The sequence below is a fragment of the Triturus cristatus genome, chromosome 12 (genome assembly GCF_964204655.1).
Source record: "Triturus cristatus chromosome 12, aTriCri1.1, whole genome shotgun sequence".
NCBI classification, from domain to species: domain Eukaryota; kingdom Metazoa; phylum Chordata; class Amphibia; order Caudata; family Salamandridae; genus Triturus; species Triturus cristatus.
The window spans coordinates 584,016,636-584,043,194 of record NC_140595.1 but is presented as its reverse complement, the minus strand read 5'-3'; the positions used below and the strand labels follow the sequence as shown (position 1 = coordinate 584,043,194).

Below are 26,559 nucleotides of genomic sequence, written 5' to 3'. Positions count from 1 at the left end.
CTGGCAAACCAAGCAAGTTCTTAAAACTCATAGTGACACTGCCCATTCTGCCAAGCAGACAGAAGGGTAAGAAAAGGTGGAACACATCTGCAATGGAAGTTTTAAAAGTTTTAAACATAGTTGTAAAAAGCTCGCAAGGCAGAGGTGAACTGATTTGCTAGTGATCAGGAATATGATGAATAGTCATTATTAATGATGAAGAGGAATACCGGATGAAGGAAGATGTGTCAGGTTTCTTTAGGTGGAAATGAAATGTTGGGGGAAATAGTTTATGAATTCTCTGAAGCAATACTGGACATGCATCTTATTCTTGTAGTGTTACCTAATTTACGTGAATACATCCTATTGACGTCCGATGACATTATTTGGTCTGTGTTGGGGGACATCTCTGCCTTGAAGGGCCAGGGGCCTATTAAGGGTAATGCAATGTACTCCTATTCATGTAACAAAATGTTTAAGCTCTTACTTCATAGATTGGATCAACCCATATCGAGCCAAGAGCAGGTCACAGTACAGCTCTAATATCTCCATGGCCTCCACTAGGTAGTCTTCTCTGATGATGTGCTCAACGCGTATCCTAGCTCGTTCATCCTTCCCACTTGAGAGATAATCTGCAATTTCTTTTCTTGCTTTCTGTGCTAGCTCAGCTGTAAAATGAAAAAAAACAGGATTGGATAATCAAAGGAATGAGAAAAGGCCCAGTAAGAATACAGAACAGTTTGAGAGATAGCGTAGAAAAGCAGAATCATTTTACCATAGAGTAACTGATCTTAAAATCAGGCAGAAAACCAGCAACAGTGATCAACGCAGAGTTTTGACAGAACATGAGAAACAGTCAAAGACAAATAGAGCAAGTTACATTTGCTTGGTACACTATATTGAATATTCCCTATAAAACCTGTTGCATTTATCCTTAGTCAAGGATCATGGTGAAAACAATCCTGCAAGTTTCTTGCCAACCCATCCCTCATTTTCATTAGAGCTGCAGTGATATCAATACAGGGCCTGATGTATGTATTAAATGCTGTTTGCAACGCACTACATGCAAATTATAAACCAACTGGTCTGCATCCAGGGAGAACACTTATGATGTGACCTATGTAGAAAGAGGTCCTATTGCAAACTGCTTTTTTACAGCTGCCAAATGACATGACCAATGAAGATCACCTTGCAATCTGATAAAAGGAAGGGATGGTGGCCAGCAAAGGGCAGCAGAATCTCCATCCCTGTGTTTGCATTCCCAACAATGAATTTTTATATAAACAGTAAACCTTTTTTTTTACACTGTCTCATGACTCTTAAAAGAGATAGGTGCTACTATATATAATATTTTTTTTTAAATTTAAAAAAAAAGGGCCTGAAACGTATTGTGGAGGCATCAAAATTACCTATCATAAAACAACCTGGTTTTGCAAGGGGGTCGCCTGCGTTTTCGGTTGCAGCCTCCGGTTCCATTTAGGAAGACCTTTGTGGGGGTGGGGGCAGTGGTCACCTGAACCACTGCTTGCCGAATTTGAGGCTGCCTGACATGATTGCCAAAGGCAAAGCTGTCCTACAGGCTTCTCCATGTGAATCAGCTATATCCCAACTCTGTATTGGTATTTAGATCAATGGTATGCGACCACAAAACATACTTCCTATGATTTGGTGAACCTCAGGTTTTGCAAATCAGGACCATACATTGACAACAGATTCGATAGTAGGGATATTCTAGGAAATTGGTGTCCAGTTGACCTGAACTTCAAACAAAGATTCACCTTTTCCTCATATCTTCTATTTAGGAAACACTAACTCTGGTGGCCTTATAGTCTTGCTGTTTGCACTATTCGTGTGCATTATATAAACAATCAGGCAAAAAGTAAAGAATAAAAAAACTATTCTTACCTACATGTACTTAAAGGCTGGGCCAGCCACAGGCCAGGATGGTGGCTCTCTTTGAGGTTCTTAAGCTTGGCTCATCTTCAGCCTTTGCCAGGGACCCATGGGGGAGCAGGGCACTCATGAAAGCTCGCTGGAGCACATCATGTGGTGAGAGCTACAGTGGTGCACCTCTAGGCATGAATATCTATGTCCAGGACTGTCCACACCAACCATAACTAGTGGTTGAAATCGCGCTTCTCACCATTAACAGAGCAGTTATTTTGCGGCGGTCTAAGATGCAGCAGTGCACAAAAAGCCTACAAATGGGCAGAGGACAGAAAAACTAAGTGTGCCACAGCGTTACCAAGATCATGGCCTGGCTTTTGTTTGTGTCAAGAGCAAACGTGCAACCTCAAACCAAGTATAAAACCCTAGAACCAATATAGCTACCAGTGACTGGAGTCTGACCTTTGGGGACAGCAGGGGCCATCTATCTTGTTCTGGCCTTTCACCTTATGTGTGGCCAGGAATGCCAAAGGCCTGTACATGTACTTTCATTGCCAGATTTCACCCATTATAGCTCATCAGTGGCGTAATCTTCTTAAAACTAATGCACTACAGCTGTGACTTATGCTGCCTATAGAATAGTTAGAACAGAGAGAAGGAAGCAAAAGGAAGAGTTCTTCATAGTCCATGGTTGAATAAATGTTAGGTAAGCTGACAATACTTCTAGTCCTCAATGCTTTATACGCAAACTTTAACAAAAGAATAGACAGTGTCACATCTGCTGTGGAAAAGAAGCTAAGGACCTGGCAAGAAAGGTAAAGGAAGTCGATACACAACTGGAGAAAAACACTGGTAAAGCATTGGTACTTCAAAACAACGATGGCTGCTTTTCAGGACTGCTTCAGCACGGTATTTCTGAACCTAGAAACTAAAGTATTTTCTGACGACTTACAGAGTGGCACTTTTCTCAGTGTGCTGGAAGTGCCACCAGAGGTCTCTCTGGATTTGTTACCTAAAAAGATGGCGAAAGTGTTAGAAGACAATAGTGTACATGCAGGAAACATCAGAGGGTCAACTATAGACGATAGCATATAAGTTATCCAGAGAAACTGGTTTAAGAGCATTGGACTGGGGAGGAGGGCTGTGATGCTGGAGTTATACTTAGTGGAACAGAGAGACATTGTACTATGTGCAGCGATATGAAAACGACAGCAATGCGGGTTTAAATACATCTCCTGTTTTTCACAGAACTGAACCTGGGTACTCGAGACAAGAAAAGGATTGCTAATATACATCAAGCAGGAGCTCAAAAGAGCTTATGGGAAGTGATCTCATAGGTTCAGAGTATGGATAATCTGTGCTAATGAAGGGGAAACAGTACACATTTTCACAGGCCAAGTCAGCCAAGGCTTTTAATAAGAGCCTATTGGTGAAGTTGAATGGACTCTCGAGTGTACAAGTATTCTGGTTTCAGGGCTTGGTAGTCAAGGAAGGAATTGGAATTCTGACCTCGACCTAACAGAGTGGGAGGGATTCCTCTTTGGGAACAGGCGATGTGTTTTGTCCACCAACATGGGGTTTCCTTGTTCATTACTTTGCTTCTTCTTTCTGCCCTTTTTGCAATCCTTGTGACAGTATAAGCAACAGCGATGTAGGGCCTTCTAGAGTTGAGTTTATTTTGAAAAGATCATGTTATGTATTTAGATGCATAGATGTATTAAGATGCATAGAGATGGAGAGACCAAGTGTAAACAGTCATTGCAATTATGGTATTGTTGCATTTGTTACTAAAACGGTAACGGTTAATTAAAAGAAAGGAGATCAGAAATGTCTTCATTGTCTGAAAAAGGGATTGAAGCCTCTCCTCTTAAGAAAGCATGTGCTTTTTCCAATCTTGTGTCTAGTACAAACAAGAATGTAAACTGGAGTTGCCACTGAAATGTTACTTGGTTACAAAGTTTCAATGCAACAGACGCCAGTTGTAGACTTCTGATGCTCGCTTCTCCTCTGCAACATTTTATAAGTCAGGCATTCTATAGCCAGAATATCAATATGACCAAGATAATAAGAGCACGGACGCATGTGGTAGGACTACTGTTAAAATATTAGTAAACATCCTGTTAGACCTGCCAGCCCTTTGGCTGTCCCCTCCTCATTTTTCTTCCTTTACCCTCCAATTTTTCTGTCCACTAGTTTTTTTTGGTGTTGACTTAGAGGCTTTGGGCGCCCCATTATCACTAATTGATAGTGTGGCGCAAGGTGCTTCCCTAAAATGGAGGGAGAGAAAGAGATCCTCCACAAAATGGTGGCCTAAACGGTCACCTCAGAGCCTGGGCCATAGGCTGGCATGAGGGGTTCCAGAACCTTCTGGGCCACTCTAGACAGTCAAGGCCCAGGCTATATATAGAGGTGAGGTGCGACGGCCATTTTGTGTGAAGTGAGGTAGTCAGAAGCTAGGCACCTGGGTGGGGAGGTAGGTGCGCTGGAGGGGGGGGGACTGACTGTGCTTAGGGCCTGCTTTTCCTCCCCCCCTCGGTTGACACTACCCTCTACCTTGTGACCCAGCCCTGCCTTCAGCCACGTCCACCTTTTGTGCTCCCCGCCTAGCCAGGACCCCTGAAGAGAACCGGGGAAGGGAGAGTTACCATCTCCGACCTTATCCTCTACATCCCTGCTGGAGCCCTAGAATAATCCGGGTCTAGTTGACTGTCATCTTCCCTAAAACGTTGCATAAAACGTTATCACCGCCACAGACCCAGGAAATTCTCTGTGCGATTTGCTTGTCCCAAAGCTGCAGATCACCCCCCTTAATTTCTACCCCCCCCCCCGAGGGGACCTGAGGTGTACTCACCGCTGCAGCCCAGGGCCGGGAAGATCTCTCCTGTCGTCACCGGGGCCCAGGGAGAAGCCCGGGGCCCCGCCGCTGCCGTCGCAGCCTTCGCAACGTGGCCCTCCGTGAGGAGAGGGCAACCTAAATTCCAAGAAGGCCGCGCTAGGCCGTGTGTAGGCCTGAAGCCAGTGACTCCTGTTACCTGACGGGGGCGGACTGCCAAACACCGCACCCGCTGCTTTGCCACTCGCTGATTGGGCCGCGCTCCCGCACTATCATTGGCGCGGTTCATCGATGGTGCGGAGGTCGTGGGCGGACGGGAAGATCTGCCGGAGACCCGCTTTGCTTTACTGCGAGTCTCGAGAGACGCGATCGACCCGGACATCGCCGGGAGACCTGCACGGCTGGCGGAGGGGGCACCGAGGATCGCGAGTCCCACCCCCGCCCGGCCGAGGATCTACGCAAGGGCCTGTAAGGCCGAAGTTTCAGGTAAACCCCGGGGAGGAGGGCGGGAGGCCTGGGAGAGGCCCAGTGCACGCCCCTCCCCCGGGGAATTCGATTGTTGGGCCCGCTTGGCCCTGCAACTGCCCCGGAGTGGGAAAATCAGCCGACCCATGGCCCCCTGAACTCGTGCCCAGTGAAGTGCTAAACGTTGGCCCCCATAACTGGAAATAACTGCCTCCCCGGACAAGACGAGTCCCTTAAGGAGGCATCAGGTTCAATGTTTAGCGCTTGGACCCCTTGATTAAACGCCATGGTTGAAGCGCTGGGATCACTGGAAATGTCTAAGGCTCTAAAGGAAAACGTATGGCGCCTCAGTAATATGTAATGGTTGACACTAATAAAATGCAAGGTCTAGCGCTGTAAGGGCTCCAGGAAGGGACTTTGGGGCCCAAGGACCTCGCCCCAGACGGAGTGTCCCGTTGAGGCCGCACGTACTTGCCAGGGGTAGCGCCATTGAGGTACTGAGGACACCGCTATGTTCAGATGTCCCATTTGAAGTGCTGTTAAATTGCTAAGTGCAGCGCTATGCTGAATGACCTGTTTTAGCGAGCTATGGAATAGCTATGAGCCTACACCCTGTTTTAAATGCTCTATTTGAGGTGCAGCGCTATGTTGAATGACCTGCTTTAAGCGCTATTGAATTTGCTGTGTTGTGTTTGACCACCAAGTGGTGCGCTTGATTCCATACCAGGTCTAAGGTATTTATGTACTGCCAATCTAGTCACAATGAAATGCTTTTGACCCTAATGTCAGTTAGATAAAAACTGATTGGTTTCATTTGAAAGAAAAGAGAAACATGATAAAAGAAAAGATAAAGCTTTTCTAACTTCTCTAATTTCTTGGTGTAGCATCGTTTTCAGTGATGGTACGCTGGAGTGCTGAGGTGAGTGCGACGCAAGCACGACATGTTACTCTGGAACGAAGCCTTTCCACCTGAGCCAAGCTACCGTAGGTCTCTAGGTCCAACACATCCTAAAAGCTGAAAGGCGCTCAGACGAAAGAACTGTAATGGTCTTTGGCCTACCTTGTACCTCAAAATAATTTCGGGCTCTAGTTTGATGGGAATTTGGAAGTCATTGCCATGATCGTCAAGAGCACACATCTGGTATTTTCTTCATTAAAATCTGCTGTGCTGCAACCATTCTAAACTTTCAGAAACGGAGAGTGAGCCATGAAATGATCTCAGTTGGTGACTGACTTTATTTGTAATAAGGAAATAATGGAACGTGAATCTCCACACTATCTGCCAAAACGATGCTACATCTTTAGCTTTTAGTTTAAACTGAGTAAATGTCTTGCATTAGCAAGTAACATGTTACTAGCTAATTAATCATACTATTCACAAAAGTCCCCAATCTAATAAATTGTCCTTACATTTCTGAATAATAACCTCAGTTTGTTTTTTTAACATTGGGGACCAGTGAAAGACATTAATATGCCATTATTGTCCCATCTAAAACAAGCATTTACAATGCAATGGTCTCGGCAATATTATAGGTAGAGCTATTGTTATTGCTCATTATTTTTTTATCATTATTGAATCCCTAAATAAATGGCATTATCATTTCTATTGGCATTAGCTTTTTTTTTTGCATATGTGATACCTATTGCATTAGCAGAGAGAGAGTGAGGTAGTGAGATAGAGAGAGTGAATTAGTGAGTTAGAAAGAGAGAGTGAAGTTGTGAGGTAGTGAGAGAGTGATGTGGTGAAGTTTTGAGAGAGTGTGTTGTGATATAGTGAGGTAGTGAGAGTGAGATAGAACTAGATAGTGACGTAGTGATAGAGAGTGAGGTAGTGAGATAGAGAGAGGGAAGTTTTTAAGTAGTGTTTTAGAGTGAGAGATAGTTACTGTGGTAGTGATATTGTGTTGCTGTGAGAAAGAGAGAGTTGAGTAGTGAGGTAAAGAGGTAGTGAGAGAGAGTGTAGTATAGTGAGAGGTAGTGAGAGATAGTGAGGTAGTGAGAGTGAGTTTGGGAGAGAGAGTGACGTAGTGAGAGAGCCAACCCCCCACACATACAGAACCACGCACACAGAGCCACACACATACAAAGTGTATCCCCCAGACATACATACAGAGCCACACATACAGAGTCAGCCAGACAAAGAGAGCTATCCACACAAATATTCAGAGCTACAGATATCCACCTTGCAACCCGGTGCATTGAAATGAAAACAATGCTACCGAAAAACACCTCTTTTTCCGTTTGACTTAATCAACATGTATTATTGACTTTACATAAATAAATCACCAAAGTACATAATATTTAAAAGTTCTGAAAACAACCAAGCTCCCCTTACCCACACACTTTATGATACATCTTTTCACCCATTCAAACTTCACTTCATGCGCCCCTCTCTGCCAATCGCATCTATTCAATCATACATTCATTACACTTCCCTCACATACCAGCACACCCGTACCTCAAAATAACAAATTTATACACATACAAAAAAGATTCTCTAATGAACAACAATGGCCAACCAGACACAAATTCTCAAAATACAAAGCTTTCAATTTTTAACAACAATTTGTATACTTGATTGTCCCCACAAAACAGGTTGACGCGTTTCAAACCCCTTCGCATACGGGGTTCTCTTCAGGACCGAAAAGCTGGAAAACACAAACAATCTGTGTCTTAGTTACTGAACATATTGTACATGTGCACCCCTGTCTCAGAATATCTCCTCTCTCTGGTATTATTATACCTTATTCTGAACTGCGAGATCAGCTGATCCCTACTATGGGGCATATTATCAAGCCAGGCGAGAATATTATCGCCGCTTTAGCGGCAGAAAACTGCCGCTAAAACGGCGATAACGTGCTTGATAATATGCTCTATGGAATTCCAATTGAAGCCCATTTTAGATGTCCTTCACATCTAACATGGGCTTCAATGGGAATTCCATAGAGCATATTATCAAGCACGTTATCGCCGTTTTAGAGGCGGTTTTCTGCCGCTAAAGCGGCGATAATTGTATCGCCTGGCTTGATAATATGCCCCTATGGTCTTAGAACCCAATCGCTAGTAGGCTCCGGCAGAGGTAATCATACCATCTCAATGAGTCAGCATTCCATAATGTCATCAGTCCCGTTCCATTAGATAAAAGGTTGCTTACATTTTAATTGGCAGACAGTTGAAAGCCATTTGGTCAAACAAAAACGTGTTGCACATCCAGGCGCAATTCCTTAATGGCCACAAGCAAAAACAAAATAATTGCCCATTATTTTCTCAGAATATTGCCTTTTGATGCAGTAGCTCACACCAGATGACGATGTGCCCCGTACCTGTATTTTGGCACGCAATTGTTTCTTCAGATTCAATTTTTGGGGTTCGCTGCACATTTACCTGAAAGAAATTAAAAGAACGTTCCCACTTAACCTATGTGCTTTGCTTAGAAGCGCGTAGCTAAAACAGCTTAATCGAAGTGTCTACACCAGCTGTACAAGTTCCGTTGATGTCTTTGGTTGGAAGAGTGAGACTAAAATGGCTCAACCAAAGTGTCTCTGCAAAAACGATTCAAATAGCTCTGGTTAGAGGCAGCCAAAGCGTCTCTACCACGGCAGTTCAAATTACGCTGAAAGCTCTAATTTAGAAGTGCATGACTAAAACCGAAGCGTCTCTACAACATCAGTGTTAATTTCGTTTTACCTTTGGTGACAGGCCTGGGCCGCCGCACAGTTAATCTTCCCGGGCCGCCAGCCTGCGCCAGAGAGCTTAGAGGTGACTTCCGCCTGCAGCAGAAGTGATTTAAAGGGCCCCGCGACCTTTGGTCACGCTCTGCCCAATCGAACTATGGGAGTTGTAGTCTAAGTTTGTTTTCTCCTGAGCCGCTTTTGCCAAAGAAAATTCTTAATGAACCACACTGGCTGCATGAACCAGTAGTGGAGCCTGCTACCTAAAAATAGAGGGGGGGGGGGGGTTATGGTTTTAAAATCGGCACCAGTGTCCGTTTAGCCCCAGTGTATTTTTAGGCATCATGCAATTCACACGGGATCAAAACGTAGACCTCCCGCTGGACTATTGGAGGTGCGATCTATGCTTATTGGCGCCATCATTTTTTGTCTGGATCACATTTGAAAACAGTGATTTAACCGGTAATAACCCAAACAGCACTCTGGCAGTCCGATCGGACACACATACAGAGGAAAAAGCAAGCCGCCCCTTGCACCAAGAAGAAGGATAGAAAGAACACACTGCAACATTAAAAACCCAAAGAATGCAGCCCAGTCACCCTCCCTCTGGGCCTAGAGTTAGGAACAGAGGATAAGAGCCAAGGCTAAGCTAAGATGGTGCGTGGCTGGCAAGTAAATGAGACGAGAAGTTTCACCCCCTCCCACGCCGCTGAGAACTCGAGTGCGGAGCAGCAGAGTACTCCCAAAGTGCGCCTACGAGTCCCAGCACTTTACTCGAGTGTAAACTTTCGACTGACCTGCCCGCCGCCGGCTCCTCTGGAGGAACGGAGTAGAGACACCCCATGGCTTGCAAGTATAGACCCGAGTATGTGAGTGTCCCGGGCCTGGACTCGCTGCTCCGCAGAACAGCTTTCTGTAACTTTAGCTGTACGGAAACGTGCCCCAGGCCTTTCCATTCTTCGGCGCTCACTGCTCGGCGCACAACTCATTAGCTTCCTTCCTTTTGTGAGGGGAAGAGGCGTCTGCGAGCCAAGACCCTGGACCAAGTCATAACAGCAGCTGCAGTGGCAATGGGGACGGAGGCTCGGTCCTGCGGGGCTCCCACGTTCTCACACCGAAGCACTGGCGGAAAGACGGGCGTGCACAGATGCACGTGCGCACGTACACGGAGACTAACAGAAAGTCAAGCTTGTACAGTCAGATACACTCAGAGACCGACACCAGCATAACAACACGGCGCCGAACGGATAGATCCTCACAGGCAGAGGACAGTAAAAAAATGGCGGATCGAAGCTTCGAAACTTTTTCGGATTCGGGGGCGTGTTCCTGCTGTTCTAAAAGGGCGTGGCTAAAAAGTGGAAAGAACAGCAAGGAACACGCCCCCGAATCTGAAAAAGACGGAGCCTATTTGGAGGGACGGCTCTCTCCTCCAATGGCTGGCCTCCGTTTAGGAAGCCAGCCAATGGAGGAGAAGCAAAAAGAGAGGCGGGCTAAATAGCCACTCTAGAAAACATTAAATCTTCCGACTTCCGGTTCTGCCTTCGGCAGACCGGTAGTCCTCGACCTAAAAAATAGTGGCAAAGTGTTAGTTGGCCCAAATCATCTTGGTTTCGGAATAGGACCTTGGTCATCTTTCATAGAGTAATGTGCTCAAAGTCAGTAATGGTTGCGTAGGTAGTTGCTTCTTGATGATAAATTGCTACACTGGCTAAGAGGAACCCGTAGTCAGCTATCAAGTTCTCCATTTCCGAACCTCTTCAAGCCTAAAAAGGAGATGGACAATTTCATCAAAGAATAACAAGTAGCCATTGACAGGGTGATTGGCATTTCTCCATGACAAGACACAAATGTAACAACCTTAAAAATTAAAGTCTTCTGAAAAATCATCCAGGATCTCGGTTCTTAACATCAGTATAAAGTCTCACTGGACGACCTCAGTTTCAATACTCCCTTGAATGCTCACCTAAGACATCAAGGGAGCAATCACAATAAGTGTAGGGGCCTCGGCCCATTAATGAGGACAGTTACTTCAGCACTCTATTATACTTTTTAACTCAGCCTCATTTCTTGGGGACAGTAGTTGGTTCCCAAATAACACTGATGGACTGTTCTGTTCATGACTGGTGTTCATGGCATCTGCACTATCATACTTCAACTACTTCCTTTGTATGCTTAACTCTCTAAATGGTTGCTGGGTCATGCAGTCTATACTTACTCCAAAAGGAGATAGCAGGTTGAGATTCAGACACAGTACAACACTGTAATCACATACAATAAAGTCAGTAAAGTCAGTATAACACTTTTAATTAATATCAAGTCTTTGATTATCCGTAGGAAACTTAACATAGTAAAAATAAGGATTAACACAAAAAGTAAAGCATCCCGGCCCCCCCGGGTCTGTCTTTGTCCACAAAGAGTTGCATAATGGTATTTTATTTAAGTGTCTGTGAAGATCTACCATTAAAAGACTCGCTTGTGAACTGCAGTTGAGGGTAAATAGCCAGTGCATATTAAGAGACTTTCCCAAGTTATTGAGAAGACCTACAAGGTATTGTCTGTGTGTACGTTTACTATTTTTGCCCAGAAAATTAAGCAAATAGGAGTACGAGGACAGCTATTGCCACAGGATGAATGGCCAAACTCAGTAGTTATGTCTGAAGTTCTCGTGCGACACCCACCGAAAAATAAATATAGGCATGGAAAATTGCATCAACACTTATCTGCAGAGGTAGTCTTTACGTCCACTGGCACATGGAGGGGGGACACATCGCATTACATAGAAAAAATGATAATTGGGACACAACATAAAAAACATCCTTCACCCCCCCACCAAGAAATCTGAAAGTATAGACTTTATGTAGTCTGTGTACAGTTGGACAACACTAACATCTCTCTCAATAATGACACACAGTGCTGAAAAAGAACCGAGACTACTCTTTAAAAAGGCAATGTTGACAACCACAAGTTAGTGGGGAAGGCGGACATTGTTGAGGCCTGAGCCTCAGCAGACAGATTTTCCTTGGTCCTTTTCATTTCACTTTCAACATAGCTTTTCAAGTCAGAAGCAGATTGCCTCCTTTTATACCGATTGATATTTGTTTGTTAAATTTAGGTTTTTCCAAACCCAACCACAGATTCTCATACAATGCATGTCCCATATCAGTCGGCACTTGGTACCCATTATCACTTCATACTCTCTTCCCATACTTACTTTTTTTCTTCTCAAGCAGCTTCAGGCGGTTGATTACAAGGCGCAGGTTGACGCGAAGGCGCTCAGCCTTAAATCCTGAGCCGAGCATTGTGTAAGCCTCCTAAAACGAGACATAAAATAGAAGAATTAGTGCACAATACATTATAAATGACTAATGGATCCTTTAAAAGCATGAGGCATTACGCATCGGTTTACAAGACTAAAAAGAAGGGCAGAATGTCCACCAGACTTAAAAAACAGTAAGCACTTGATGGTCCTCTAAATGTGCAATTAAGTAATCAATACTTCAACTCACTATTGCATTACTGCTACAACTAAAGCCAAAAGACAGGCTATGTAGACATTAGGTGTATATGTTCTGTTGATCATAGACACAGGTTTTTTTTTTTTCCACACAAGGTTCCTCAGAAGTTTAAGTTTTCACAAAAAGTACCAGAGAATACGCCTCTCAAACTTGCAAGAGAACTCTCCCATCACTGTGCAATGAGATAAACCAACTGCTGTGCCACAAAATGCCGATCAATATACTCAGGAGCAGCCCATCATTATGCCACTGAGAAGACCCAGAATTATAGACAGTGAATACACAGACTACTGTGCCATAGATCACGACTGCCACAGTGCAAAAAACAAAGCAGAGCTACTGTGGCAGAAACAAGCCTATCGTATCATGAGATTAAACACACTCTCCACTTTTTGAAAATTAATAAACATATTTAAAAAAAAAATTGCACACTCTCCTATGCCAGATAAGTCACATCACTTGGCCAAAAATACACATACCTTTGTCGGGATATTATATTCCCTGTGGCAGAAAACATTCTGGTCACTGTACAATGGAATAGGGTCAGTGTGTCAGAAACTGATTTTAAGACAGAACTATTACCTTCTATGTAACAATATGCGGATATCTAGCTGGTAATTACAATCTTGGTGTTTTTTCGTGTTAATTCCAATTTGTCTAAATACTCAGCGGAAAAAACTCACAGACAAATAAAACACAATGACAATAATAGACCACCCTACTCTACCCCTTTAGGAAAAATGTAAACCTGACCTACTAAACATCCTTGTGCCTCTGCTCTGACCTAAATACATCTGGCAAGACCAGAACCCAAAAACATCTGCCCTGCTTGCAATTTTCAACACCCGTAAAGCCAATTAGTAGCACACCTCTTTAAGCTACACCTTTGAAATAGCTTACCTCATATTTATTTTGTACACTCTTAAGTTCCCTGTATTTAATTCTCTGATATAGGCTATACGAGGTTTTTCAGCTACCTTATAGCTCTTTGGAAGGTACATCAAGTGAGTAACAATGAAAGGAACGGTGAAATGGCTGAATGTAGGTCATGTCACAGAACAACCAGGTTGATCGAAAGGAATACCTGTCTAGTGTTCAAATTATAGGTTTTTAAATCCTTCTGAGAAAAAAGAAAGTTCTATTCACACCACACATCTGCACAGAATTGCAGAAATTTCAAAACTGGCTGGCTTTGGGTTCCTAACAGCCCTGCGGAGAGTTGGTTGTGCTGTTTATGTGGGATTAGGGTCAAAAATGTGATAGGAATCATTAGTCCCATTATCATTAAAGAGGAGATGTGTTTTGGGACTGTACAAAACCTTCATGTTTTAGAGCAAGTGATCGATTACTTACACTAGCGCACTTTGTGGCAAGCCATCTCTGAATGCCAGTGCCCATCGAGCGATCTCAAGTTTTGAACCAATGTACTATATGCAATCTCTGGAAGTGTATGACCCACTAAACAATTGTCATCAATCTCCCCTCCATTTAATGCTCATCATTCAGCAAAGAAAGCCTGTACTCTGCACAAGCAATGCATGCTCTAGATGTCCAAGTAGTTGTCTATGTGCCATTTGAATTTTTTTGTGCCGCTGCTGCAAGTTGAAATAAAGTAGGTGCTTTACTACATATCTTTAATAAAATTCACCGGGTAGTGAAAATCTTCCCTCTCCACCACAGAACACTACTGCCCAGTTAGGCATACTGCCACTAGTGTCCCTGTCCCCAAAACGTATCTTTATACAATCCTAGACCCATGAACCCCATACAGGTTTCCTTATCTCATTTCCCGCCGACCTTCCAATCAATACCTCTCTGCAATATAAAAATATACACATAATAAAAAGCCCCAAAATAAGACTGCAAAACATTGTTAAAGACAGAGAAACTGGAGTGATTTGCATTTTGTAAAGAATGATAGTCGGGACTCGCCTTATGCTGACTGTACAGTCGTATAAAGCAAAAGTAGATTGCTTGCCCACAGCTTCCTCATTCCACAAACCTGTCACTTGCTTAGGTGAGACGTAGGTTTGTACCTCATTTTAGCCCCACCCTTACCTGCTCACATGAGGCGGCTGCCTTATTCCAGCTTCCGATGTAACTAACATCTTGTTGCTACCTTCCAGTCACTACAGCCCCACCCATGCCGTGCCCTGGGTTTACAGCCTGTCCTCTGCACAACCAATGCATGCTCTAAATTTCTAACTAGGTGTCTGTGCCATTTGAAATATTTTGTGCCGCTGCTGCAAGACACAATAAAGGTTTGGAAAGGTAAACATAAGTGACAATCATAAATAACTCGATTGTACATTTACAGATTAGCATCTGCATAGCGAACTAGTCTGCCTTGAGAATGGTGTATTTTTTACAAGCATTTCCAATGGAAATTAAAAGTTCAAAAGGAAAATAAAGAATGAAAAGAGAGCTAAACCAAAAGCTCTGGCACTTAAGTCCAGTTGACCTGAACTTCAAACAAAGATTCACCTTTTCCTCATATCTTCTATTTAGGAAACACTAACTCTGGTGGCCTTATAGTCTTGCTGTTTGCACTATTCGTGTGCATTATATAAACAATCAGGCAAAAAGTAAAGAATAAAAAAACTATTCTTACCTACATGTACTTAAAGGCTGGGCCAGCCACAGGCCAGGATGGTGGCTCTCTTTGAGGTTCTTAAGCTTGGCTCATCTTCAGCCTTTGCCAGGGACCCATGGGGTCCCTGGCAAAGGCTTGCCGAAGGCGGAGTTGCCACGACTGGAGGCTGCCGCCGCCGAGGTGCTGGGCCGCGATATTGAAGTGGGAGAGGTATGCAGTGCTATAAAGCGCATGGCCAGGAACAAAACGCCAGGGACAGACGGGCTCCCCGTTGAATTTTATGCAGCTTACATGGATGCTCTTGCTCCCCATTTGGTGGCGCTCTATAACACGGTGCGTCGGGAAGGTGTCCTCCCTACTTCCACGGGAGAGGCTCTCATAGTCCCCCTCCTCAAGCCGGGCAAGCCTGCCTGGGATCGTTCATCCTATAGGCCCTTAGCGATGCTCAATCTCAATTACAAGATCTTAAGCAGCATCATGGCCAGTCGTTTGATGCCTCATATGACGGCATTGGTCCATGCGGACCAAGCTGGGTTTATTCCCTCCCGCAATACTGCGATGAATGTCCGCAGACTCCTGCGCATTTTGGGGTCCAACTCCTATGACAAGGAAGAAGCTTGTATTTTTGCGGTTGATATCGAAAAAGCTTTCGATAGCCTGGAGTGGCCCTACCTTTTTAATGTATTGCGAGAGTTCGGATTGGGAGAAAACTTCGTACAGTGGACGGCACTGCTTTACAGTGCTTCCACTGCACGGGTACGGATGGGGGGTCTGATTTCTGACGCCTGCATAGTCGCTCGGGGAACAAGACAGGGCTGCCCACTATCCCCTTTATTGTTTGCCCTGGCAATAGAACCCATGGCAGCGCACGCCAGGTCAGGGCGGTATTTCCCAGGGCTCGTAGTGGAGGGAAGAGTACACCACATAGCGCTGTATGCAGATGATCTCCTTATGTTTCTGCCAGATACTGGGGATGCGTTACGAGGAGCGAGAGTCTTGCTGGAGACCTTGGGGAGGGTGGCGGGCCTCAGGGTGAATTGGAATAAGTCCTGTCTGTTCCCTGTCAGCCAGAGTGAGCTGGACCGGTCAAGGATAGGGGGATGTCTTGTGGGAGTCCCGGTGTTTACCATATTTGGGGACACAAATTTATCATGATCCCGCTGACCTGCTGGAGGGTAACGTGGGGCGGGGAGCGAAGTCCTGCTTCGATTTTTGGGGGACCCTTCCGTTGTCGGTGGCTGGTAGGGTTGCTTTGGTGAAAATTATCATCTTGCCTCGGTTTCTTTATTATTTTGGGACCCTCCCCGTCTGGATTCCGAGCAGACTCTTCACACACTTTGATTACAGGTTTTCTTTGGGGAACTGGCCGAAGGAGGGTGGAGTTAGCTACCCTGCAGAGGCGGGCTTGCGTTGCCAGACTTTGAGGTTTACTATCCTGCTGCGCAACTTCAGTGGTTCACGAAATGAGTGGCGGGTCACATTAGGCGGCCGGAGGAACAGGATGGGTCGGTCCCGAGTTGGCACCTCCTGTCCTGCGTGCTGCTATGGGCGCCACTGAGAGGTGCTATACTGCCGCCGGAATTCGGGACGATCCGACAATGCTGGGCGCGACTGGTCAGAAGGGCACATGGGGGGGGGACCCCTTATGCTCCTAAGATCCCGCTGTGGATGTGCGAGGTTTTGCCTCATGGGGGAGACTGGAGCCAGCTGCTGGCCTGGGAGGAAGCGGGAGTCACGGCCATAGGTGATCTCTATGAGGACGGTGGTCTTCTTCACTTTCAGGACCTCTGTGAGCGCCATTATCTCCCGCGGGGGGTGGATTTTCTCTTGCATGCTGCTCTGTCTGCAGCCATTAGGAAGCATTGGCGCAGTGGGCTGGTGGAACCAGATACGTCTCTCGCTTGCCAATATGTAGTGATGGCGGCGGGTACTTTTAAAGCGGTGACCTGCCTTTATCGTCGGATCACTAGTGACATGCGCAAACCGCTGACGGAGCTGCGTCTCAAATGGGAAGCGGATCTAGGGGAACCCATTGCAGAAAAGGCTTGGGAGGCGATTGTGGAGCGGCCGTGGAAATGTTCTCTGAACGCACGGTTCCAACTCATTCAATTTTATATCTTCCATAGGGCCTACCTCACTCCCAGTAAAATTGCTGAGTACTTGGGGGGGGCGGATTTTCTACACATGCTCTGGGACTGCCCGCGGGTGGGAGACTTTTGGTGGGAGGTGAGGACTGCCGTGCTGACTGTGACAGAGAGGAGAAAAAGGAAGAAAAAGGAGGAGGAGGAGGAGGAGGAGGAGGAGGAGGAGGAGGAGGAAGAAAAAGAAAAAAGGAGGAGGAGGAGGAAAAAGAAAAAAGGAGGAAGAAAAAGAAAAAGAAAAAGGAGGAGGAGGAGGAGGAAAAAGAAAAAGGAGGAGGAGGAGGAGGAGGAAAAAGAAAAAGGAGGAGGAGGAAGAAAAAGAAAAAAGGAGGAGGAGGAGGAGGAGGAGGAGGAAGAAAAAGAAAAAGGAGGAGGAGGAGGAGGAGGAAGAAAAAGAAAAAGGAGGAGGAGGAAGAAAAAGAAAAAGGAGGAGGAGGAGGAAGAAAAAGAAAAAGGAGGAGGAGGAGGAAGAAAAAGAAAAAGGAGGAGGAGGAAGAAAAAGAAAAAGGAGGAGGAGGAAGAAAAAGAAAAAGAAAAAGGAGGAGGAGGAGGAAGAAAAAGAAAAAGGAGGAGGAGGAGGAAGAAAAAGAAAAAGGAGGAGGAGGAGGAAGAAAAAGAAAAAGGAGGAGGAGGAGGAAGAAAAAGAAAAAGGAGGAGGAGGTAAAAAGGAGGAGGAGGTAAAAAGGAGGAGGAGGAAGAAAAAGAAAAAAAGGAGGAGGAGGAGGAGGAGGAGGAGGAGGAGGAGAAGGAGAAGAAGGAGAAGAAGAAGAAGGAGAAGAAGGAGAAGAAGGAGAAGAAGGAGAAGAAGCTGCATGCTGCGGCAACAATTCAAGGTTACCACAAGTATACAGAACGGTTAGAGTAGAGCCACCACCAGTCGACTTCTTCCCTGAACATCTTGATGTTTTATATTGCAAAGCACATTCTGGCCTGCTAAATCTTCTACACTACATTTTTTCAAGCAATCAGGGAACATTAAATCACCACTGAGACTGGCGGCTGTGCCTAGACTCGGGGGGGGGGGGGGGGGGCTAGAAGAGACACATTAGGCTGTGGACGTTCTGTGCAGATACCTCCCAATACAGGTGCCAAGATGTCACTCCTCGGACCCTATAGCACTCCACAAACAGTATTTACAAGTTTTAATCCGGTAAATCGTGTGTTCACACAAAACTGGACCATTTCCTTGGTTCTCCTTCAGTAAAGAGTTAAACTTTAATGATGCCTTAATCGTTTTCCCACAGACGTCGGACGAGTTGAACAAGACAGTATTCCTAAAATAAGAATTATTACATCGCAACTTAACATAGTACCGAACAAAGCTATAAACAGCCGCATATTTTGATCCCCGAAACATCTTAGGAAGAAGATCCTAAGACTACTACACAGAATAAATACCACATTGATCCATGGGTCCATAAAAATCTACTTCATACCCAAAGTAACCGCGGAGACTGGCCTGTTCAGAGACTGATGGTCACTTGATTGTAGGAGCCAAGAAAGGAAAGCAGGATGAAGTCAGTCAATACAGGGACAGCGGGGTGAGGCTCTTGGCTAACCCAACAGAGTCTGGTCTCTGGCAGAAAACAGTAGGCAGAGTACATTGCCATATCTGGTGCTCACAGAGATCCACTTCAACAGCTGCACGCTTTGTGCTCTGCCAAGGACAGTCTGGAAGTCACCACTCAGGAGAATTGCACTGACTCCCTGTGAAAGAATAATTCCTTGATCTATTGGTTCCTGCTCTTAAATACAGGCCACGTAAAGCAGTAGATTGTATCTGTCTGAATCTCTGGTTAGGATCTGCTGCTCATGTTCGCACTTTATAAAACTTTTCAATTAAATAAATATCACTGAAAAACATGTGACAAGCCTAGGACTCTGGAGTAATCCAGGATATATTGATCTTCTCTGGAAAAAGAGGAGATTCACTACCCAGTGCATCGACCGGAGCAGGGCCCCGGCCAAGAAGAAGCGAGAACCAGCTGAATGAACCTTGCTTGGAGAGCATCTCAAGGAAGCAAGTCACCCAGTATTCATTAGAACTGTGACCCATAGCTGATAAGAACCAAACTTAAGACATCTACTTCAGAAGATGATTGAGAGCCTGCAGGAGACATTCCACAACTGTCTTGTGAGAATCCATCATCATAACCCACACTATACCACGGCCCAATTTTGTGGGAGCTCATTAGCACTCCGTTTCAAGCATTATTGAGTTAAGAGAGGCTTTCCTTTCGCATTAGGGTGCATGGTAGTGTCCTATTGTCTATAGAAAATAGTTATGGTTACATAATCAGTGTTCTACTATAATATAGAGTTTTTTAATTGACCTGAACTTAAATCAACTGTACATTATTGACTACCACCGTACTGTCAAGGAAAGCAAATACAGAGTAAGGAATAAAGAAGCAATATTTCCTTACAGATGTTTACTTTGTCAATACGTTGGCAGTTGATATTCTGGAGTCCATGTAAGTGCAGGTTGATATTATTAACCTCAGTGTTTTGACATGCAGCAATCTGGATCATCTCTGCAGCTTACAGGCAGAACTGGACACTAGCCTTCAATAAGACTCCCTCAGCTGCTACAAGAAACCAGTGAGCCAGAGTCTACCCCAGGGTAAAGGTACTTCTTCTTAGACAAACTCAAAAAAATGAAAAGACTAGCTCAATCACTGGTATTTAAGAACTGTGAGCTAACAGACACAACGTGGCAATTGGTCACAATGTACGAATTAGGAAACTGCAAAACCAACAGCAAGTAAGAAGATCAACAACTTAAACAAAACAACTAATCGAGACAGTTCCTATCCACCTTATTGGGCAGCAAATCAACATTGCAAAAGAGATTATGAAAACCATATGCAGAACCTTCTGACGACCCATGCTGAAATCGCTCCCAGGATCACATATCCTGCACTTCACCAAAAGCATGTGGTGAAAATATACAAGATCTGCAGCTTTTCGTCAGACCAGGCCCAATAAAATGCTCTAAAGTGATAATATTTCATACATACATTGGTAACAGTCTTTACTGTACGACCACAATAAATGTCACAGTAATTAATATACGATGAGCACAGCGGGTCAAATCTGTTCTGTTGGAGCAAAAGCAACTGAGGAATGATTCAGTGGTGAGCGAGTTTGTGGTCGACTGCCTTTCTGGGAGTCTGTGAACCTATGAATCAGTGAAAACTCAACAGTGTCATCTTCGGGGTACAAACTTTTTGAGGTAAAAAGAAGGCACGACTTATGATAGAGACTCTGTATCGGACTTGGGACAGCTTTACTGCATTATTATTAAGTATCAGAACCATTACTTCGCAGCACATCTTGTTACCCCACAACAATCACTAGGATGATTACTCGTGCAACTGTGGAGCTAGCTAACTAAGAAATCTTACAAAGAGTTCAAAATATGTTGCTTAATTTGGACTGAGAACACTGAGGCTATTTCACGTTTTAAGTATCTGATATTAGGCAGAGACAAACTCCAATGTGTGGTTGAATAATTTGCAGAAAATGTGTGTAGAGAACGTTTGCACTGTAGCAGGAGCGTACTGAAAAGGAGGTGCAAGGTATACCGCATGTGAAAACTGGTTATTGATAACAGGCTGGGACTTGAGATAATACTAGTAAGCACATTGGCTTGTTTTCACATTACACATATTAAAAAATTGTTTCACAAGGAGAGAACGTGATTCGCCCAGAATCATACAATTTGGTAAAAGCCACACATCCACCTAAAATACTTAAAGCCAAACGATTTATTTTAAAGTGCAATTAAATATTAGTTATGTCATGAATACTGTAAACATCAGAGTATTCGTTGCATGGTAAATGTACACATTGGCTGCAGAGAGAGGGAAAAGTGCAAAAAACTCATGCATCTGGCCTGTAGGAAAATAGAGAATCCTGAAGGGTCGGTGCACCAGGAAAGCCAGTCGTTCTTGGGCAGGGTACTGCCCCAAGTCCTAATGGCATTTCCGAGGCACTGGCCAATCGGGAATTTGGCCCCTGGGGACAAACAGTGTAACCTAAAACAGCTGAACAAAATACGAATGTAACATGATAGTTACAGCAAACATGGGGTACAATGCGATCGGCGTATGTCATAATTCATTAATAAGGAATAAGCTGCGGCTGATAAGAGTGACGTGCTGCTGTTTCAGATAAAGAACAGCTTTAAAAACATGCGATGCATCGGCTTCCGGGGCACAGCCTATTTATACTATACTTCAAACCCGGACCGGGCGTATTTTTAATTCAGACTGTGACCCTAAACAGTCTACAGTTCAACCAGGAAGAGAAAATGCAAAGCTAGGCCCATCGAGGACACGGGAGTTTCTCCCTTACTAGCAAAGGTGTATTTCACACTGACTTCGCCCAGGGTACGTAATTCACCTGCTGCGCGTTCGGCCTTCAGTCCGTGGACGGACCGCAGGGCTCCTCTCCGCTCGTCTTTGTCTGCGGGCCCGAGGCAGCAGGTTCTGTGATCCAAGCCGGGCGGAGTCGGTTAATAGACGTTCGACAACAAGAGCCACCCGGCCTCTCCCTCGCGTCACCATAACGCTACTTCCTGCTACGCCCTCCCGTTCTGACACTCGTGCGTGGATACTGCAGACTTCATTTAAGTCACGAGTTAACGGTGTTCATGTCTCTATTAAGGGAGGAATCCGGTGTTGTGTGATGTTTGGTATCACGCGACACCAGCGGGGTCACTAGGGGGGTGCGGAGCGCACCGGGTGACACCCTCACATGGGGTGACACCAACAGTGCCGGTGTGTGTAGAGCAACCTAACCTTTCAGGAGGAGGAGGTGCCTGTGCGCAGTGCGCACTGTCTCCTCCTCCTCCGTGTCTGCGCGTCTCTCTAGGTTCGAGTGCAGGCCAGGCGTTATTTTCCCGGGGTCGTGATATCCCGTGCTTGGCTGCCGGATGGAGGATGAGCGCCGTGGGGCAGTGAGGCACTCGTCCCCGCAGACTCCGGGTCAGGGGAAGTTCAGTTCTCCAAGTGCTTCGGAAGAGCTGCCTTCTGCAAGCAGCGAGCTCCGTCCTTACTCTCGCGCTTCTGCGGCCGTGCAGGAATATAGATGGGGGCCTTCTCTTAGTAAAGGTGCCCAGTGCACGTAGCCGCTGGCTCTGTTAACTAGAGGTGGGCGAGCTACCAAACTATCAGGGAGAGCCAAGCCAGAGCCGAGTCAGGTAAAATATGATGTAGCCTCTTGATATTAACACGCATTTGCAATGCAATTGGTCTCGCATTAGGAAAGTTTGAGCTTTTTGTATTGTAAATTGACTAATTTTTTATTGATGTGTTGGTATTGAAAATATTGAAATTACTAGCTTTCTCATGTACAATGTCAATAGTTTTAACTGTTGCAAATGTGACACCTATAGCATTTGTAATGCAATATGTGTTGTATTTACGTGACTTAGATGTATTGATATTACAAATAACTGGCTTTTAATTTTTGCAAATAATTAATACTTAAATATAAATTAATGTAAATTATAATGGCACTCGTTTAAACTTTTGTTAATAACTCTTGTGAAGATTATGTTTAGTGTATTTAATTGCGTCTAAAATCCAAGAACAGAAGTTAAATATTATCATTTTTTTGTGCCATTTGTAATAAAGCCTAAATATTGAGAGAACATATTGGAGCCAGTTGTTGTTGAATGGTTGTACAGATTGATACTGTGGTGGCGGTGAGTGATGTTGTGGTGGTGTCGAGTGATGCTGTGGCGTTAATTGATGCTGTGGTAGCGCATAGTGATGTAGTGGTGCCCTTGAGTGATGCTGTGGTGGTGCTAAGTGATGCTGTGGTGATGCGATAGATAGATGGGAGTGCAATAGTCCGATAGATAAGATAGATTGATAGAGAGTAAGGGCGATAGATAGATAGTGTAATTATGTAGAATATAATTATGTGGCACAGAGTGGTTTTGTGTGGAGTGTATGTTGATTTTAGTGGCGTGTAATTGTGTGGCATTGAGTGTTATTTTGAGTGTATCTTGCATTGTAATTAATTGGCACTGAGTGTTATTTGGAGTGCATGTGGCATTGAGTGTAGTGTAATTATGTGGTGTGTAATTATGTGGCGCTGAGTGGTATTTGAAGTGTATGTGGCATTGAGCGCTGTGTAATTATGTGGTGTGTAACTGTGGCACTGATTGATTTTTGGCATTCGGAGTGTATGTTGCCTTGCCTTGTATTTCTATGGTTCCTTAAACCCTTAGAGGCAATTCTTTTATTTTAACTAAAAGGATGGTAGTTAAATGGCGTTTACGGCAGGATGGTCGTTAAATGGTGGCTACGGATAAGCTGTGTGTTGAAAGGCAAAGAGAACACGGGCATGAAAGTGAAAGCAAGGATGAAAATGGAATGAGTGTGGCAGGATGGTCGTTAAACGATGGCTATGGAGAAGCTGTGTGCTGAAAGGCAAAGAGAACACGGGCATGAAAGTGAAAGCGAGGATGAAAATTGAATGAGTGTGGCAGGATGTTAGTTAAATGGTGGTTACGGGGAAGCTGAGTGCTGAAAGGCAAAGAGAACACGGGCCAAAGCTGAAAGAAAACACGAGATGCGAGAGGCATGTGTGTGTGGCAAACACTGGTGGGGCTCAGAGCATTCTGTTGCTGCCTTGATGCCTGTGTGTGTGAGCAGTGGGGCTGTGTGTGTGAAGTGCCTAAAGTTGCAAGAAAACATATGGTTATTTAAATCCTTAGACGCAGAATTAATGGAGCTAATGTTATCAACCTTAGAAGGATGAAAAGGGATTGAGCGCGGCATATGTTAACTTTGTAAGCGCAGAAAGCGTGCAGGGCAAACGTATTATTTTGGTTGGTTGTTTGAGTCTCCGATCTGGGCAAAGCTGCAAGAAAACACGGAGTGGGGAGGGAGGGCTGTGTGCTGAAAGGCAAAGAGAACACAGGCATGAAAGTGAAATCGATGGATGGCAATGTGTCCGTGAGACTAGCCCTGTGGTGGGGGAGGGACAGTTGTGAGAGGCGCCATGAGGAAACAATCTCTCGGCATGCTGGGGCGGGGGAGGGCATTCCAGGCGGGGGAGCGGACCCTTTCAAGTATGATGCCGAGGCTGTGGCTACACGTGAACGCGCCAGTGGGCTAAAGCGCTTCCCCAAACAGATTGCATGGCGGCACGATGCACGTGATTGTGCGCGTGCTCGCCATGCAATCCACTTTTGGGAGCACTTTGAAATGCCCCTCTTACTAGAGTCTCGCATAGCGATTGCGTAAACGCAATAGCTAGGCGAGACCTAAAAATGTATGTATTTGACATGCTTGAGAAGTTAACCGTAATTCACCAGTGTATATGAGTTTATTGAGCGGTAACGGTTTTAACATGAACTCCTCCCAGGCGCGCAACACCCATTGGGCTCACCGGGCTTCAGCCGCTCCCTGTCATGTGTGTCAGCCCGGCTGAGACAGCCTCGCGGGCTGGCGCCCGAGTACTTCACAGGTCTTTAACCCCTTCGGTGCTCATGACGGAACGGTTCCGTCATGAGCCACGGTTGAGCTGTGCTCATGACGGAACCGTTCCGTCATGACCACGCCCGCGCAAGATTCCGTCAGCACAGCGGCGGAATCTGCGCAGCATGGAAGGGGTTAAAAGACCATTTACTCGTTAATGAGGCTTTTGTTGTGTTTTCACCCCTTCTTACAGCCACTCTGCCTATGGCTGGAAGACTTAGCCCCCCCCCCCCCCCCCCCGAAATATTTTTCAGCCCCCCTCCGAAATTTGGCTCTAGTTGCCCGCCTGAGCTGTACCACCCTTCACTACCTTTGGGGTAACTTCAAAGAGACTCGTTACATTATTTCACAAATGTATACAACTAACGACCATTGGCAAAGTCAATAGTTCTGGCTTGTTGTCTGTATAATGTTACTTGGTGTATTATATGTCTGCATGTAATGACAGAAACAGCAACACGGCAGTCGGAGGGCACACTATGTCTAGTTTAGGTGGTTTTAAGTCAAGCCCTTAATTGCATCGGCCACGCCCCTTTGCGTTTTTTAATCCCACTTAAAGCTCTGCAAATGCGTCACCCAAACCCAGCACAGGTTCCAAATGTGAGTTCCCAGAACCAGATAATATTCTCCAGCGCCTCGAGACGCCGCCCTCTGCAAGGAACACTAGGTGAATGCATGCAATCACTCACTCAACTGAAAGTCCCTCAACCTGAAAACAGACCCAAAAAGTAAGTCCATCGGCAGAACTGCGCCTACACAGCATGGGGAACCTCTAATTAAAATGATCCCGACAATATGATACTAACTGCCTCTACACTTCAGAGCAATGAGACACTGCCCACGTGAGTTTGGTCAAAATTGCAGTCGATGCGTAACAGTCTATGAGAGCGGCTCCTCCCCAACATGAATGAGTGGTTAACTTCATGTCAGGCACTGTCTTAACCACCAGTATCTGGGCCGCCCGCCAAAGTAGCCCCCCCCGTCTGCCACCAACTCAGCAGGTGAGTCTCTCACGCATCAATTGATATGATTGTGAGTGGTCAAGCGGTTATGCTGCCTGTGCTGTGCGAGTTGTGAGTGAGTGACATCTTGAGCAGGGTGCAGGGCGGAGGCAGTGCGGAGCGAGGTTGCCTGCCTCTGATCACTGATCACCGAGTTGTGGGCCCATCTTTTGAGCTGTTGGGAGGCCTGCGAAGACGACTTTCAGGCACAGCAGCTTTGTGTACATGCTGAGGCCTCTCGCCTGCTAGCCTGGCAGTTCTTCTCTTACTGGAAATAGTGTCTGCAAGACGGGGTTCTCACTCTCTTTCCTCTCCTTTTCCATTATTTGCTTCCCTGTGAAATGGATCCAAAAAAGAAAATCACTTTTGCTGGTAAATCAATGAAGCACTTTTCTGACATTTAATTCCAAAGTGCAGCGTCGGTAATAAACGTTTAAAAATATGAAAAAGAAATAACTAAATAAAGTAAGACAGAGTGGTAGCAAACAGGCCAGATTGATTTTATTCACACCCAAACACATTAGCGCCACTCTTACAGAGTTTGCCAATGAAGCGCTATTTTTGTTGTCTTTTGGCTTTGTTTTCCCTGGGCTTGGAACTAGTGCACCAATCCTGGAGGTACTGCAATGTGAGGATTGAAAAACAAAATTTGTACTGCTGCTCTGCATCTAGTGATGTTGTCTTTTTTTTACCATACTGCTTACGTTTTGTAAGGATATAAGCAATGGCCATTGAAATGGGTGCATTCAGGGCCCTGTTGTCATGTCCTTAACTTTTCAGGCAAAAGCACTCACTGATTTCTGAACAGTGAGTGTAAAAGCGTTAAGGTAACCATGATGTTCCTGCTTGCATTTCACATGGTTTGCAAAATTTTGCATTCCCTATGATTGTTTGCTTTTTCCAGGATGCTGTCACTTTTTTCTTGTAGGCCACACATTGCTCTTGCCCAGTGCGTAATTTAAATTGAGCCGCATC

General features: G+C 45.2%; 2 protein-coding genes across 8 annotated transcripts in view; one reads left to right on the top strand and one right to left on the bottom strand.

The window, feature by feature from the left end:
- Window positions 1-21,899, bottom strand: part of IST1 (IST1 factor associated with ESCRT-III) — a 177,059-nt gene extending 155,160 nt beyond the window's left edge. The window contains exons 1-3 of the mRNA XM_085639632.1: window positions 21,492-21,899; window positions 12,047-12,146; window positions 467-647 (exon numbers count right to left, since the gene is read on the bottom strand). Of these exons, the coding sequence (XP_085495758.1) occupies window positions 467-647; window positions 12,047-12,134 (269 nt within the window). The 5' untranslated portion in view covers window positions 12,135-12,146; window positions 21,492-21,899. The remainder of the gene's footprint in view (window positions 1-466; window positions 648-12,046; window positions 12,147-21,491) is intronic.
- Window positions 21,900-21,949: 50 nt separating this feature from the next.
- ZNF821 (zinc finger protein 821) overlaps window positions 21,950-26,559 on the top strand; it is a 294,135-nt gene continuing 289,525 nt past the window's right edge. For 3 of the 7 annotated variants that reach the window (XM_085639624.1, XM_085639630.1, XM_085639625.1), the window contains exon 1: window positions 21,951-22,290. The gene's annotated coding sequence lies outside the window, so the exon portion shown is untranslated. Of the gene's footprint in view, window positions 22,291-26,559 lie in introns of all 7 variants that reach the window. The other 4 variants (XM_085639627.1, XM_085639626.1, XM_085639629.1 and 1 more) reach the window with 3 other exon arrangements.